This window comes from Malaclemys terrapin, chromosome 3 (genome assembly GCF_027887155.1).
Source record: "Malaclemys terrapin pileata isolate rMalTer1 chromosome 3, rMalTer1.hap1, whole genome shotgun sequence".
In the NCBI taxonomy this organism is placed as follows: Eukaryota; Metazoa; Chordata; order Testudines; family Emydidae; genus Malaclemys; species Malaclemys terrapin.
This window is the reverse complement of record NC_071507.1, coordinates 112,458,479-112,473,091: the sequence shown is the minus strand read 5'-3', so window position 1 is coordinate 112,473,091 and position 14,613 is coordinate 112,458,479. Positions and strand designations below refer to the sequence as shown.

The following is a 14,613-nucleotide window of genomic DNA, read 5'->3' as shown; positions in this document are numbered from 1 at the left end:
CGGAACTTGGGAGTAGAGGGTGGTCCCGGGTTCCACTACCAGCCACTGAAGGAGTGGCACTACAAGGCAGTGAATGGGCAGACTGCCTAGGATGGCTGAAGGAAGACTTTGGTACTCTGGGAAAGGAAAGCACGTCGAATGACCTGGCCGGAGGGTGAAGTCATGAGAGGCAGCAGCAGCTCATGGAATGAGAGAGGGGCTGCAGACGCAGAAAGAGACAGGATAGTAATCAACCACAGAAAGGGGTGTTGTCCTGGTGATCTACTCCCCAGACTGAGCAGGAGGATGCGCAATCCCAACAGAGAGTTGAGGGAAATAACCTGCTTAGCATTGTTTTAGGTTTTCAACTGACTTATCTTTCTATTGTCTGTCAAGTTCTAAAGTTAGCATGTCATATAATCAACTAAATCTTTAAGGTTGACTTCAGACTAATTTTACTAGTTGCCAGCTCTATGAACCGCAGCCTTATTCTTTGAGAACAATACCAAAGGGTAACAGAATTACATGTACCAGTATTTCCCTATCAAATTGTTTATATTTTTATTCTGTAGTTCTCTAGTTTTCATTACACTGAGATTTTTAAGACAATTAGCACCAGTATTCCTTGATTCTGCTTCCCTGTTCTGCCATTAAATTATTGTGTCACCTGTGGATAATTTCTCTGCACCTCACTTCCTGATCTGTAATACTTAACTCGTAAATAATTGTGAGACTTAATTACTTAATGTTTGCAAAGCACTCTGAAATTCCTGGATGAAAAACACAATATTTAAAATTAAAAAATTGAAAACATTTGAAAATTATATGTGCATCATTTTCTTTTAATGCACCTGCATACCCTTGGACTTGTAGCAGTATTTAGAGAATATATCCCAAAACATTCCCAGTAAAGTTGAACCGCTTTAAATGGGTGGAGTGCATGGTGATTTGTTTTTCGCCTTATTTTTAAAGTCTCAGAAACATACTGTACAAAAACATTGCCTTTTGTTTTTTCAGTTACCTGAGATGTTGGTTGTTACATTGATTGTTGTCGCTGGTCCAAACCCTTTGACTGTGCTGGCACGTATAAAGAATTGGTAGGTAGTACCAGGGTGCAGATGTGAAAACACATGGTGCGTACTGTTCCAGACCTTTGATACAGTCTGTGGGGGTCCTGCCACTAGGACAGCAGGATCAAATGACCTTATACTGCTATAGCTGACCTGTTAAAATGATTGTTTTTAAAATTATGTTAGAGCTTTTGGCAGACATGGGCAGAATTTTATTTATTTTCTTATTTGTAAAGGAGATAGATGGCATGCAGATACCTGACTGTAGACATCTTGAGAATATAGTATTTGCTGAATGTTATTTTATTGATAGTTATTAAAATACAATCTGTTTCACTCTCCTTTACCACTATACATACTCTTCCCTCTTCTATCTCCCTACATTCTTAATACCTATAAGCTAGCAGGGAGCATCCCTTGGGTACTCTACCTCTTCCAACAGTCACATTAAAATACTGTCTAAAATCATGCTAGGATATTCAAACCCAGCAATGATACAGTCAAGAACTCCATTAGCATAGTTCAGAGCCTGCACACACTAGAAATTCAAATATTTTTATGTTTTAATGAACTAACAAATTAGTACACATTAAGATTCCTTCCTCCTTCACTTAAAAAAAAAAAAAAAAAAAAAAAAAAAAGACAGAAAGATAGACTCTTCCCCAGAGTCTGCACATTTTGAAAGTGCCTGCATCCAAGTTCCCTGTGGGTTTATGTTTTTTTCAAGGGCTCAAACATCTAGTCATAAAAAAGAATCATTCTAGAATTTGCGTGCTGGCTTCCTTGAAGGGAGAGTAGCCAAAGTTAGATAAGTCAATTTCACCATTAATAATCCTTTTCACATTTGTGTGTGTAACCTTCTCTTTCCATAAATGAGATTCCTGAGGTCTCCACTAAATCACAGCTTTGGAAGGCTGTATATTAATATTACAAGATTTAAAATTAGTGTTTCACTTACGCATGGATTCCATCATTTGTGATAGCCACACAGCAATGCTTCTTGACAAGGCCAACCAATACTATTATGCATTGTGACAAACTCTAGTCACCTCAATACTTCTATTACTCTGTGAAACAGAGTAACAGCTAATTGAACAGAATCTTTCTGCAAACCATAAGCACATAAAATCATTAGTAATTATTTCCCACTCTCCAACCTCCTTAGGGTGACCAAATAGCATGCATGAAAAATTGGGACACTTTTTTGGGGGGTGGTGGTGTATATGAGACAAAGCCCCTAATATCACCCTAAGCTTCCTAGATGTTCTATTACCTCATACTGCGTAATGATGCCATTTGGATCCAAAGGTTCTTTCCAGTTCAGGAAGATCTTGTCTTCAAATGGGGTCCCTTTTAGTGATTTTGCAGGTACAGGGCCAGGCACTGCAAATAAATTAGAATTTTTTAAAAGTAGGAATTCTAGAGAGAGAGCGAGAGAGAGAGAGGAGTAAACTGAACAGGTGATGATGTACCCCACCAATGACTGCAGTTAATGCAATCCCTAAATATTAGTATTCCTTTTACTGCAGAAAAAAGGCCCAAACACATCAAAGGGTGTACTCTTATCCAGGTATGCAGGGAATCCACCCAGTCGAGACCGCACCCCAAACATGGTTTCATATGCGTCATGCAAGGTAAATTAATTTGGTCTTGCAAAGAAATCAGTGAAAAAACCTAACCACACCACAGTCTCAGTCTTTAGTGAACGTCACTAACTTTAATAATAAACCTGTCTCAAGACCAGGACTACACTTCAGCAGAAGGATTTTGAAGACTGCCTCAAAACCAGCCTTCCAAATCAAAGGCCCATAATCATATAATTAAGTACATGTTATATTGCTCCTCCTGGCATCTACTAAAAGATAGAAATGCTGGGAAACTTTGGTGTTAGTCACCCCTCTTCTAGCTTTGTTGTTTTAAAAACTAAAAATCTTAATTAAAAAACAGCAGTTCAACCATCACCGCCACTTTCCACAACAACAATGTTAATGCTGCAGTAGAGGGAGAACTGCCTGCTTCAATCTTTCAAATAAAAGCAGTTTTTCAAAGCTTTGATCTGAACTAAGCTAGAATGACCAAAGTTTCTTATATCAATGTAATCAGTGAAGGAATGTCTCCCCATCCCCCGTATAATAAGGTTTGAAGAATCACTTTAGGACCCATTACCTGAAGTATGATTCATAATAACTAGTAATCACATCAGTACTAGGTCTGAGTGCTTAGTTATCTCCCATTTTCAGTTTACAAGATTTTCACACTCCCTTGTGCATATGGTTCTTTTTAACCATCAGCAGCTCGCCTGGAGTTTAATATGAATGTTTTGAAAGATTGGTGGGAAGGGGGGAGTGCAGAATGAATGTAAGAAAGATTTTATTTTTAAAAAGTCTCTCAACTTAACAACTTGTTTTGATTTAAATATCCAAGCATATATTTATCTTCCCTTTTTAATTAGTTCCCTTCTCCTCCCTCCCCTCTTAATCCAACATGCAATGAGCTTCACACATGACATTTCCTGGAGATTTATTTTCAAAGTATCCTGCAATTTTGTAAGGGGCAAAAATAAATTAAAAATCACTGGATCAAAGGAAGTGCTATGCACCGTGTTAGCAGAATCAAGGAACAGAGAATGGCCTGTCACAACAGTAAGATTTATTTCAGTCTACATGGAAGACAAATGATGAGCTGACCTCTGGGATAGGCAGCATAATTTGATACATTAATAATAAATTCATGGAGTCAGAGAAGCCCATAAGTAAACAGATGAGACTCCAACCCAACTTCATAGGAACTGTTCATCCATCTGTCAGTTGAAGACTTGGGAGAAGTTAACTAAACGCATATACTGCTGTTTTGCTTCACTGTACTGACACAGATTGTGTAGTGGATAAAGGCTGATGTGCCATGACAGCCCCTCTGTGCTGTTTGTGGCATTCAAGGATGCTGCCATAGGCATCAGTCTATTTTTCATGGGAATGCTCGGCTGCTACTCTTCTCCAATGAAGCATAGTGTTACATGTAGTTTGACCCAGGTGATATCTTTCATTTTACATCTGAATAAGAATGTATGGGACTGTAGCTAGAGAATGTGTGTATAAGAATGTATGGGACTGTAGCTAGAGAATTCCAAACACATTTGCTTATATTTTGCTAAAACAGTTTTAAAAATAGCATGGGGGCGGAAGGGGTAAACAAATGTCCACACATAGTTTGCAAAGAAACCTGAAAAAATATTTATTGTGTCTCATTTTTAAAGAGATTGTGCTGCATAAAGGAGTGAAACTGGACACAGGACTACGGGAGTCTTGTGTTTTCATGCACCCTCCCACATTTCTTTTTAAACACCCAGTGGGAGAAGCCCACAGACTGATCGCACTGCATGATCATAGTTTGCGCTTCTACACTATAATATTCTTTAATGATGGCAGCAATAATGTTAAACTGACTGGCACTACATGAGCCTAGTTAGTTACATGATTCTTTTTCCACGGGCACCAAAAAAGCATTGGAATAAAAGTTCAAACTGTGATTATAAACCTCTGCTGCTGAGAATGCCAGACACATAAATTGGGAGGGAGAAGGGAAGTAGAGGAAAAAAATAAGTGCCTAAAAACAAAGGTTGGCAAGTGAGGAGAGGGATATTTGAAAGCAAAGAGATTCTAAAGAGAGTGTATCTGTAAACCAGTGGGCAGATTCACCAACCAGGTTAGTCAAAATAAAGCCTGAATTCTCAAGTCCAGTCCCCATGTCCCTTTCCTCAAAGCTAGTTTTATTAACAAAAATATTATGTAGAAAGAGTCAACGTACCGCAGGACACCAGGCAACAAAGGCCTATTTCTAGGGTTGTTAACTTTCTAATTGCACAAAACCGAACACCCTTGCCCCGCCCCTTCTCCGAGGCCCCACCCCCTGCTCGCTCTATTCTCCCTACCTCCGTCTGTCACTCGCTCTCCCTCACCCTCACTCACTTTCACTGGGCTGGGGCAGGGGATTGGGGTGCAGGAGGGGGGGTGAGAGCTCCTGCTCGGGGTGTGGGCTCTGGGGTGGGGCTGGGGATGAGGAGATTGGGGTGCAGGTGAGGGCTGGGGCAGGGGTGCAGGGGTAGGAACTCTGGGCTGGGGGTGCAGGCTCTGGATGAGCCAGAAATTAGAGGCTCAGGGTGCAGGAGAGGGCTCTGGGCTGAGGGATTCAGGGTGCAGGAGGGGGCTCCGGAGTTCAGGAGGGGGTGCAGGCTCCGGCTGGGGGTGTAGGAGGGGGCTCTAGGATGGGGCCAAGGAGTTCAGAGCGCAGGAGGGGGTGCGGGCTCTGGCTGGGGGTTTGGGCTCTGGGGTGCAGGAGGGGCTCTGGGCACAGGCAGGGGGATGGGGTGCGGGTCCCAGAGGCGCTTACCGCAGCTCCCAGGAAGTGTCCGCCAGGTTCTGGCGGCCACTAGGTGCATGGGCTGCTCCACACGCTGCCCTTGGGCCTGCAGACACCACCCCCACAGTTCCCATTGGTCGTGGTTCCCACCCAATGCGACCTGCAGAGTCGGTACTCAGAGCGGGGCAGCATGCGGAGCCTCCCTGGCTGCCCATGCGCCTATGGGCTGCAGGGACCTGGCGGCTGCTTCTGGGAGCTGCATGGAACCAGGGCAGGCAGGGAGTCTGCCTTAGTCCCGAGCCCCTGCTGCGTCACTGACTGGACTTTTAACAGCCCGGTCGGCAGTACTGACCGGAGCCGCCAGGGTCCCTTTTCGACTGGGCATTCCGGTCAAAAACTGGACACTTGGCAATCCTATCTTTCTCACTTTCTGTAAACTGATAAGGGCTAGGACATATCTTTACTCCTAGATAGGTCTTTTTGGCCATTTCCAAGGTCTCCTGACAGGTCCACATACAGGGACTTTCCTCAGAATCTTACCTCATCTTCCTAATGCTGAGCCAGGCCTTTCTTTATATAGGCTTCTGCAGTCAGTCACATAACAATTGGTCAGATAACCCCTTGTCTGTTTGGTGACTACATTTCCCACCAAAAGGACTCAAAAGCCAAAACAGGCCCACTGGGTGTATACCCCAAAGCCCAGTGCCTTGTTACACTATTTCTTAGCTATCTTGTCAATTTCCATACTCCTCCACAAGTGGTGTCTCTTTCCTCCTTTCAGTTGTTTTAATAATTAATGCTATATTAAAGCACAATATATATATTAAAAATTACATGACTCAGTTAAGACTCCAAATCAGTGGCCAAATATTTGAACTAAAAATTACAAATAGCTTTTGGCAGTGGCAGAAAAATTGGAGCTGACATCTAATCTTTGAGCCAGTGCATTCACCTGGGTGACTCAAAAAAGAGAGTTTGTGGTTCCGTCAGACTTCCCTTTTCTCCTCCCTTGCAATGGCCCCTCAACCTCTTCTGGGGCCCAGCATTTTGTAACACACATATCCTTAGATTACAGCTTCAGTCTTAATTCTGAATTCCCTTGTTTTTATGTGCGTAAATCAATTTTATTTTAAACAAGGTTTGTCAATTTCTAATGAAATGGAGAGTCTCATATCAATATGGATAGGGCTCCCAAGTTGTTTGCACAAAGAGTTCTGAACTTATATTTAAAAATACAAAAAATAATAAATATACCGTAAATTGAAAGGGAATTTCATCATGGATTTATGATGGAAATGTCACTAGCCCTTTTCATGATTTATGGATATCACAAGAAGACATTTCATGAAATTATATACTTGTATAGTGCATAGCTGATAATTCATTCTTTTATATATTTATAAGATGGCAGACTTTATAGAATGCTATACTTAAAAATAACAATCAATTGATCTGACATCAGAATAATTATTTTAGAGCATTAAATTTGCATTAAATTACGTCACAGTTATAAAGAAATTGTAATTCCCAAATAGTGTCAGTTGAATATTGTCCTGCACTAACTTTATAGGGAAGGCATTTACTACATCAGCTTTATTAGAACGTTTTAATGGACATCAACTATTATAAAATGATTCCATATTGCTTCAGTTTTCCTGCTACATAATAATGAAAGTGTCAACAGAATATTTTCATTATTATTAAGGATACACTCCATGGTGAAGGCTGCATGGAAATACTATAACTGTACCTATATCTCTATATAGTGTGTGTAAGAAGAATTCCTTTGTTGTACAAAAAAAGGTAATATGTACCAGCAAGAAACTGATAACGTTTACTCGGGAGTAAATATCCACTTACAATACTTGCAGTAAAGTACTTTGTGGTTGTGAAAATGGCATCCAAACTTCACTCAAGTATCTGATCTTTTTGTTCTTGTACATGGGTTCTTGACCGGCAAGTACTGAAACCTATGGGGGTTGTGAACAGATGTCAGGGGATCACAATAACCCTGCCTTTCTCATACAGCTAAATGGGAGGAGGGTCCATGAGATGGGATGCTGGCGTTTTCATGGGACAGAAAAGTTTGACAACCACTGTTCTGGTGTATGTAGACTATGGCTGCAGGCCTACAGAAGATTACAAAGCCATAAGATGGGGGTGGGGAAAAAGGGACAAAAGAATATGGAGAAAGGAAAAGAACTGAGTAGGTAAGATGAAGGAAGGAAGAGAAAAAAGGAGTGGAAGAAGGGAAAAAAGAAGCATAGTGAAACTGGGAATGTACAAAGAGAGAAAAAGGAGAATCAATATACATGATTGCTGATTCAATATGTAAAAAAAAAAGATGTAAAGTTTCAAAAGAGTATATTAAAAAAATAAAACACCTCTGTTACCCAACATCAGTATTTACAATTTTCACAGTATTTACTATTGTAAATACACAGATTAGGATTTGACAAACTCTCTCTTGCTGGTATAGGAGACTACAAGACACAATATGATCTGGAAATTAAGCCAGCTCCACAGAAATATTCCATCTAATTTTCCAATACAAATTCTAAAAATGGAAAAACTGAGGAATTTACTAAAATGAAAAAGATTTGAGAGAAAAAACTTAAAATGGTCACTCAGGGAATCACAGAACAAAGTCCTACCACACAATTATTACCAGTACACAGTTTCAAAGTACTTTCTGAGGTAAACAATGGGAGAACAGACAAGACGGGCATGGCACTGTAGAAGTATCCTTTTCAATTTGAACACTGATGCAAATAACATCCTGTAACAGGGTTGGCACCCGCCTCTCACGAGTGCCCCCTTTCTCTGGCTGATAGTGCCTGCAAACACAGTTCTTTTCACAGGGTAGCACCCACCTCTCACGAGCACCCCTCTGGCCGATGGTTCTCTCGGCAGGTCTTCAACAACTCAGTCCTCCGGCCGAGCCACATACATTGACCCCCTTCCGGGGTATACAGTGCAATTTCTTCTCATGGTCCTGGTATGGGGCTCTAAGGCTTCTTTCAGAGGCACTGCCTTGTTCAACCACCCAGCCAAGGCCCAAGTACCCGCAGATGGTGGTGTTTCAGCAGGTCTCCCTGGGCTCATCTTCAGCCAGATCAGCAGGACCCATCTCAATAACCTCGCTGGCCTGGCCAGGTTCTGTGCTCAGTCCCACTGGGCTTCAGCCTGCCTGCACTGCCTTCTGCTGGTCCTGCTGCTCTTCAGCAGCGTTCCGTGGTGCTTCAGTACTGTTTGTAGTGAGCTCTCCACAGTGAGCTGTCCGTGGTACCGCTGTTCTTCCAACCAGAGAGTCACCCAGTGTTCACTCCTCGAGCTCCACAAAGCAACTGACTTCTCTGCTATTCTGCTGGTCTTATATAGGGCCCTTCTGGCCCCAGATTGGCTGCTCCATCAGCCCCTCTGATTGGTTGTTCCCCTGCAGCCATTCTAGGCTGCCTGGAGGACTTCGCTCTGCTCTTATTCTGAGGCGGGGTGAGGCAGGGCCGTGAGGCCTCCAGCAGGGTGCTTCTGGACCTAGTCCACCCTGTCACATAGCCAAATGACTTTAAAAGTCACTTCCTAAATCTGATACAAAGAACAGTCAACACTGGGCTCAAGGTACAGGGTTAGACTGGGAGAAAGAGAAATGGAAAAACTCTGCTGCTACAGTTTCTGACTTCATTAACATAAAGTTGGAATGACTTTATAATTGGTTTCAAATAATATATATTACTCCCAGTAAAGGAGAGGGGAACTCACGTTAACACTAACTCCAAGTATAAACAAGGTCACTGATATACAAGTGGGAAGATTCAGAAAATCAAGTGTTTTGGCAAACACCAGTGGATCATTTGACCAGAGTGACAAGATTCAGTATCTTTTTTGATCTAAAAGCCTTCATTCTCCATATTCCCAACAATAACCCAAAAGTTAAATGCAAGGTGAGGTTTGTACGTTATAGTTTTTTTTTTGGCCAAATTCTGCAAATCTAACTGGCTAAAGGATATGAGAAGAGAATAAAAGGATATCTTGAAAAGGCAACTACTCAGCAACAGAGAACGAAACTCAATTCACGTGGGCATAGCATCATTGCTTTGTTGATTCTCATGCAATACAGCAACCATAAATCCCTATATTGAATATAGGCATATCAATAGTTCCCTCTGGTTTATATTTCTAACCACCTACAGAAAACTTAACACTAAATTTGATCTGCATAAAATATTAAAATTCTGTATGTCTCAAAAAATTCCTGTATATCAATCTCTGTGGTTCTCCACAACTCCTTGTATTCTCTAGCTATACTGTGAAATACCGCAACCCTCTCTTCATTATTGCACTGTCTGAAACATCATTTTTCCTGTTTGCTGTAAAAACTGATATGTTAAAAACACACAAATGCTCCACCACATCCCAGTTTTGATTGCAGTCAGCATTTACACAACTCACTTCACTGCTTGTACACATAAACAAACACATTGCACTTGTTTCAGTTTTCTCTTTTATGTATCTATGTTAGGGTTGTCAAGGCATTTAAAAAAATTAATCATGCGATTAATCGCACTATTAAACAATAATAGAACACCATTTATTGAAATATTTTTGGATGTTTTCTACATTTTCAAATATATTGATTTTAATTACAACATAGAATACAAAATGTACTGTGCTCGCTTTATATTTATTTTTGATTTACAAGTATTTGCATTGTAAAAAACAAAAGAAATAGTATTTTTCAGTTCACCTAACACAAGTATTGTAGTGCAATCTCTATCATAAACGTTTAATTTACAAATGTAGAATTATGTCCAAAAATCTGCATTCAAAAATAAAACATTATAAAATTTTAGAGCCTGCAAGTCCACTCAGTCCTACTTCTTGTTCAGCCAATCGCTCACACAAAAAAGTTTATTTACATTTGCAGGAGATAATGTTGCCCGCTTCTTGTTTACTATGTCACCTGAAAGTGAGAACAGGCATTCTCATGGCACTGTTGTAGCCGGTGTTGCAAGATATTTACATGCCAGATGCGCTAAAGAGTCATATGTCCCTTCATACTTCAACCATCATTCCAGGGGACATGCATCCATGCTGATGATGGGTTCTCCTCGATAACAATCCAAAGCAGCGTGGACTGATGCATATTCATTTTTATTATCTGAGTCAGATACCAACAGCAGAAGATCTTTTTTGATGGTTTAGGTTCTGTAGTTTCTGCATCGGAAAGTTGCTCTTTTAAGTCTTCTGGAAGCATGCTCCACACCTCGTCCGTCTCAGATTTTGGAAGGCACTTCAGATTCTTAAACCTTGGGTCAAGTGCTGTAGCTATCTTTAGAAATCTCACATTGGTACCTTCTTTGTGTTTTGTCAAATCTGTAGTGAAAGTGTTCTTAAAATAAACAACATGCGCTGGATCATCATCCGAGACTGCTATAATATGAAATATATGGCAGAATGCGGGTAAAACAGAGCAGGGGACATACAATTCTCCCCCAGGGAGTGCAGTCACAAATTTAATTAATGCATTATTTATTTAATGAGCGTCATCATCCTGGAAGCATGTCCTCTGGGTATGGTAGCGAAAGCATGAAGGGGCATATGAATGTTTAGCATATCTGGTACACAAATACCTTGCAATGTCGGCTACAAAAGTGCCAGGCAAATGCCTGTTCTCACTTTCTAGTGAATAAGAAAGAGGGCAGCATTATCTCCTGTAAATGTATCTCCTGTAAATGTAAATAAACTTCTTTGTCTTAGCGATTGGCTGAACAAGAAGTAGGACTGAGTGGACTTGTAGGCTCTAAAGTTTTACATTGTTTTGTTTTTGAGTGCAGTTAGGTAACAAAAAAAATCTACATTTGTAAGTTGCACTTTCATGAAAGAGATTGCACTACAGTACTTGTATGAGGTGAATTGAAAAATACTATTTCTTTTGTTTATCATTTTTACAGTGCAAATATTTGTAATCAAAATAATATACACTGATTTCAATTACAACACAGAATACAATATATTACAACAAAAATGATTAGGGGTCTGGAGCACATGACTTATGAGGCGAGGCTGAGGGAATTGGGATTGTTTAGTCTCCAGAAAAGAAGAATGGGGGGGGATTTGATAGCAGCCTTCAACTACCTGAAGGGGGGTTCCAAAGAGGATGGAGCTCAGCTGTCCTCAGTGGTGGCAGATGACAGAACAAGGAGCAATGGTCTCAAGTTGCAGTGGGGGAGGTTTAGGTTGGATATTAGGAAACACTATTTCACTAGGAGGGTGGTGAAGCACTGGAATGGGTTATCTAGGGAGGTGGTGGAGTCTCCTTCCTTGGAGGTTTTTAAGGCCCGACTTGACAAAGCCCTGGCTGGGATGATTTAGTTGGGAATTGGTCCTGCTTTGAGCAGGGGGTTGGACTAGATGACCTCCTGAGTCCCTTCCAACCCTGATATTCTATGATTCTATGATATATATATATATATATATATATATATATATATATATATATATATATATATATATATGAAAATGTAGAAAAATATCAAAAATGTTTAATACATTTCAATTGACATTCTATTGTTTAACAGTGCGATTAAAACTGCAATTCATCACGATCAATGTATTTAATCGCAATTAATTTCTTTAGTTAATCGCATGAGTTAATTGTGATTAATTGACAGCCCTAATCTATGTCCTTACATGTATGTACACACACACACACACGATAAACTGGTTCTTTCTCTATTATGTGAATTAGCAGTTAGTCAGCTAAAGGTAACTAAGCCAGCTCTATTTCCGTACTATAGTTTGCATCTAATTAAGGAACTATAGTTAATGCTATTTTAGTTCCAAATTAAGATTCATAACAGACAATCACTGAATGGCTTGATAAACATCTAAATCTGTCCTTTGTTTCTCCTCATGTAAGTAAGGCTGTCTTGCTAGTGGACTTAAACCAGGGACATTAAGAAGGAGGTCTCAAAAAATTACTTTTTCTCTTTTTTAAAAAGTCAGCTAATAGATAATATATGTGCTATATAACATGTAACATTCTGTTGAAGCTATCTTGAATTTCAGGTGGAATCTTGCAATGCTGAACTGAATATTTAAATATAAATGTACAGAATAAATTTCCTCCATTGAATATTCTAAAAAAAAAAAAAAAAAAAGTCCTTAACTAACACCACAAATGGTCCTCATGTCCTATATGAATATATTTCATAATTAAGGAAACATTTTTATCCTACGTAAAAGTTATGCACAGTGGCATGGGCTAAATGTTGGTCCATTTCAGTTAGTTTTTCAGAATGACTACTAAAATATTTGAAAAGCCCCAATTTTGGGGGCCATTTAACCTTTTTACAACTAATTAATAGACCAAGGGTGGCCAAACTGTGGCTCGTGAGCTACATGCGGCTCTTTTACCATTAAAGTGAGGCTTGCGGAGCCCCCCATGCCGCCCCCCCCCCATTCTCCATCTACCAGACTCGGAGGGTGGGGGGGGGAGGGGAGGGAGCTTGGGACCTCTGCCTTGCAGCGAGGTGGTGGGGTAGGACCTTCTGCCCAGCGGGGAGTGGGGTCACAGAGCTTCAGCCCTGCGGGGTGCTCCTTCTGGGGCTCAGGGTTTCAGCAGGGGCAGGGCTGAAGCCCAGAGTCCTGTCAGGTGCCTGTCGCAGAGCTGAAGCCCCAAGCCCTGGAGCCCGGCAGATGTGCTCCAGCTCTCGGACTTCTGAAGATTGTCGCATGTAGCTTGGAGGACCAGTAAGTTTGGCCACCCCTGTAACAGACTGTGACTTTTGTTCATCAGGAAAAGTATTTTAATTCATTACACCATTCCCTCCCGCTCCTTTAGATTAGATATCATGTCTATAATAGCATTTGTGCATACCATCTTCATCTGTTTGAATAATGGTCTCCTCACTCTCCTTTCTCCCTTCAGGATTAGTTAGGATCATTTTGAGGCTGACATTTGTGTAAGGAGGCAGATGATCCACCACATGCTGGGGTGCTTTGGGGTCCATATCCAAGCAGTCTGCTTTGTTCTCATTGTGACCACGGAAGTAGTGGTAGCAAATAGTTACATTGAAAGTGTGACATCGAGTAATATTGTAACCCAGAGACTCCCAATCCACTGCAATGTGTCTGGCCTGAATCTCAGCAATCTTCAGAGTTTTTGGTGTTCTCATGGGCTCTAGAAGACACAGAATATAATGAAGTAACACTGTTAACATTTCCCACATTGACTTGTTAAGTGATACACTTAGAAATGTCAAAACACCGGAGATACCCAGCAAGTACAAACCCATCACTGGAAGAAGTGACATCCCTTGCAAGAAATATCCTGAGGTGAAATGCCACACATTTTCATTTCTTTCTGCTTTGTCTCTTCTCCATAGGTTTCAATCAGTGATTAAGATTTACCAACATTAAAAATAAAATGTTAATTAACAGTGCTAACAATTCAAAGCATTTAAGAATACAGAAGGCAAATTCAGGAAGAGTGACCAAAAGGCCACCACAGCTGTTGTTGCTAACTTCCCCCTATTTCCCCTTTATCGTTTTTTAAATGAGTAAATTAGATAATATATCATAGTGGTGAAGAGTCAACATGCTCTGCGGTATGATTTATCATGCCACCAAGCTATGCTGTATACTAATTACACTAATTGCTGTACTAAACTAGCAGTTACAAAAATGATGCAGATATTCATTAACGTTTATTATTTCAGTAATGATGCTATTAATTTGAGCAAGAAAGCCAAGGAATATTACAAAAACACTTTTGGATGTTTACATCATATTCTACCTCCTTTCACCACCCAATACACTTTGTCTGTGCATAGCTCTGAGCTAGTAATCAGTGCACCATCACTCAAGCTCAACTGTTATCTGCACATGAACTTCCACTCAGCTAGAAAGTAACAGCAGAACATGGGATACTTGGCTGGGTTGCCATCAATCTATCATTATCTCTCCAGCGAATTCATCCCTCATGCAAGACTAACTTTTATAGTCAAACTTAATTAAAATGATTACACAATGAAAGTCATGACCATGAATATATATACACTAGAGCTGCACTAGAAATTTACCAAGGGAATGTTTCTACACTCTTAATATATATTTGCTTGCCAAAGAAAATAAAGCAAGCTCTAGGGTACACTTTAACCTTGTATCTTTGCTGATTCAAGGTGAAAACAACAAGAGAATACACATA

The 14,613-nt window shown here is 40.5% G+C and overlaps 1 protein-coding gene across 7 annotated transcripts in view; it reads right to left on the bottom strand.

Annotated features, from left to right (window-relative positions):
* The window catches only part of PTPRK (protein tyrosine phosphatase receptor type K), a 581,323-nt gene that overhangs the window by 95,550 nt on the left and 471,160 nt on the right, over nt 1-14,613 (bottom strand). For all 7 annotated transcript variants that reach the window (XM_054021706.1, XM_054021708.1, XM_054021709.1 and 4 more), the window contains exons 8-10: nt 13,285-13,587; nt 2,323-2,432; nt 1,001-1,202 (exon numbers count right to left, since the gene is read on the bottom strand). In XM_054021706.1, the coding sequence (XP_053877681.1) occupies nt 1,001-1,202; nt 2,323-2,432; nt 13,285-13,587 (615 nt within the window). The remainder of the gene's footprint in view (nt 1-1,000; nt 1,203-2,322; nt 2,433-13,284; nt 13,588-14,613) is intronic.